The 2,054-nt window shown below is 44.0% G+C and overlaps 1 protein-coding gene across 1 annotated transcript in view; it reads right to left on the reverse strand.

Annotated features, from left to right (window-relative positions):
• The window catches only part of LOC110323066 (perilipin-2), a 13,119-nt gene that overhangs the window by 5,171 nt on the left and 5,894 nt on the right, over positions 1 to 2,054 (reverse strand). The window contains exon 5 of the mRNA XM_021200116.2: positions 243 to 522. Coding sequence (XP_021055775.1) covers positions 243 to 522 — 280 coding nt within the window. The remainder of the gene's footprint in view (positions 1 to 242; positions 523 to 2,054) is intronic.

A 2,054-nucleotide genomic window follows, 5' to 3' on the forward strand; every position in this document is an offset into this window, starting at 1 on the left:
CCAGAAGAGGGCGCCAGATCTCACTACAGATGGTTGTGAACCACCATGTGGTCGCTGGGATTTGAACTCAGGACCTTCAGAAGAGCAGTCGGGTGCTCTTACCTGCTGAGCCATCTCACCAGCCCCATAGTCTACTTTTCAAGTAACAGGCCAGCCAGAGATACCCAGTGAAACCTGTCTCTAAATAAATGAATAAACTTTTTTTTTAAAGGATTCAAAGTTAAGCATAAAGGCACCATTACCCAGCTCCTCCTGGGTGAGAGGGAAGTACTGGTCTACCAGCAGCTCCGACTTGGTGATTGCATTATCTACTCGACTGTTCACGAGCTGCACCATTCCTAAAACTGTATTGATGCTGCCATTGACAACAGACTTGGTCCTTTCCACGCTGCCAGTAACTGCTCCTTTGGTCTTATCCACCACCCCTGAGACTGTGCTGGCAACAGAATCCTTGGCTCCAGCCATGGTAGTCGTCACTACATCCTTCGCCCCAGTTACAGCATCTCTGGCATTGGCAATAATCTGTAAGCAAAGAAACAGAGAGAAATATGGGCAAATGCACACTCATGGTTTTACAAAGACTGCATACCTAAATGTTCAACATGGACTGAGCATGCTCTTTTACTCTCAGTCTTGGGCATACATAGCATTAAGACTTAATGAGGCTGAGTGTCTCCATCATGTCCATCTGTCCTACCAGCCACTCCCTATGGACTGTTAGATGTATAAATGAAATAAACAAGCATGAGATTAATCAATTTGTCCAGACAGACAAGTTGTTGTTGTTGTTGTTGTTGTTGTTTTTCTTTGAGACAGGATCTCAGGACATGCTGCCCTTGCTGACCTGGAACTCACAGAGATCCACCTGCCATTGCCTCCCAAAGGCTAGGATTAGAGGTGCATGTCACCACAGCCTATCACATATAATATTTTTCAAAACTATTGGGTGGGTGGTTCATGTCTCTAATCCCATCACTCAAGAGGCTAAGGCTTGGGCTGGAGAGATGGCTCAGTGGTTAAGAGCACCGACTGCTCTTCCGAAGGTACTGAATTCAAATCCCAGCAACCACACAGTGGCTCACAACCATCTGTAATGAGGTCTGACGCCCTCTTCTGGTGCATCTGAAGACACCTACAGTGTACTTAGATATATTAATAATAAATAAATCTTTAAAAAAAAAAAAAGAGGCTAAGGCTGCAGTTCCAGTTCTGCTACACAAGTTCCAGTTCTATGATTCAAAACCAAAATAAAACAAAAAGCCCTTGGACAAATCCTCAACAGCTTCCTGCCAGAGACTGATCTAGTAAACCTTTCCAACAATACACCTGCATGTAGGCAAAAGGAGAGGGAGAAAAAACCCACTGAAGAGGGGGAGAGGCTGGGAATGGAGCTCAGTTGGTAGAGCATTTAAACATGCAACACGGGGTTTGAGGCCTGGCACCATAGAACGTGGGCATGGGAGCCTACAAGTCTATAACGCTAGGATTGGGAGGTAGAGGCAAGAGGGCCAGAAGCTTAAGGTCACCTTTATCTGAAAATGGAATTCAAGAGCAGTCTAGGCTAAGAAGCCCTGTCACTCAAAAACAAAAACAAAATACAAACAAAACAGAACAACAACAACAACAAAGCAGAAACTTACTACCTGCTGGTGAGATTATATAACTTTAGATTGCTCATGCAGAAGTCACTTATTCCAGAAATGAAACCGCAGACCAAGTTGAACTTGGTCCTCTAGGGTCTGGCACATAGGTTTTTCTAGCTTAAGGANAAGAATCATGGGGGAAGAGAGAGAGCAAGAGATACAGGGGAGGGTGGCACACAGGCACAAGAAACTCTAGCAACAAACCCCTCAAAATCACTCCTTAATGCAATCTCAATTCGTGAGGTTTTCAGTTTAATACCCCAACCTAATTTNTATCTAGTTTGAAACACAGTAAGTTGACTATTTCTCTTGTGGTGTTGCAGATCAAACTCGGCCTTGTAAACCCTAGGCAAGGAATAAGCTACAAGTTCATTGTATATAAGCTATGCTGGATATAATAAATACGTCACC

The sequence above is a fragment of the Mus pahari genome, chromosome 6 (assembly GCF_900095145.1).
Source record: "Mus pahari chromosome 6, PAHARI_EIJ_v1.1, whole genome shotgun sequence".
Taxonomy (NCBI): domain Eukaryota; kingdom Metazoa; phylum Chordata; class Mammalia; order Rodentia; family Muridae; genus Mus; species Mus pahari.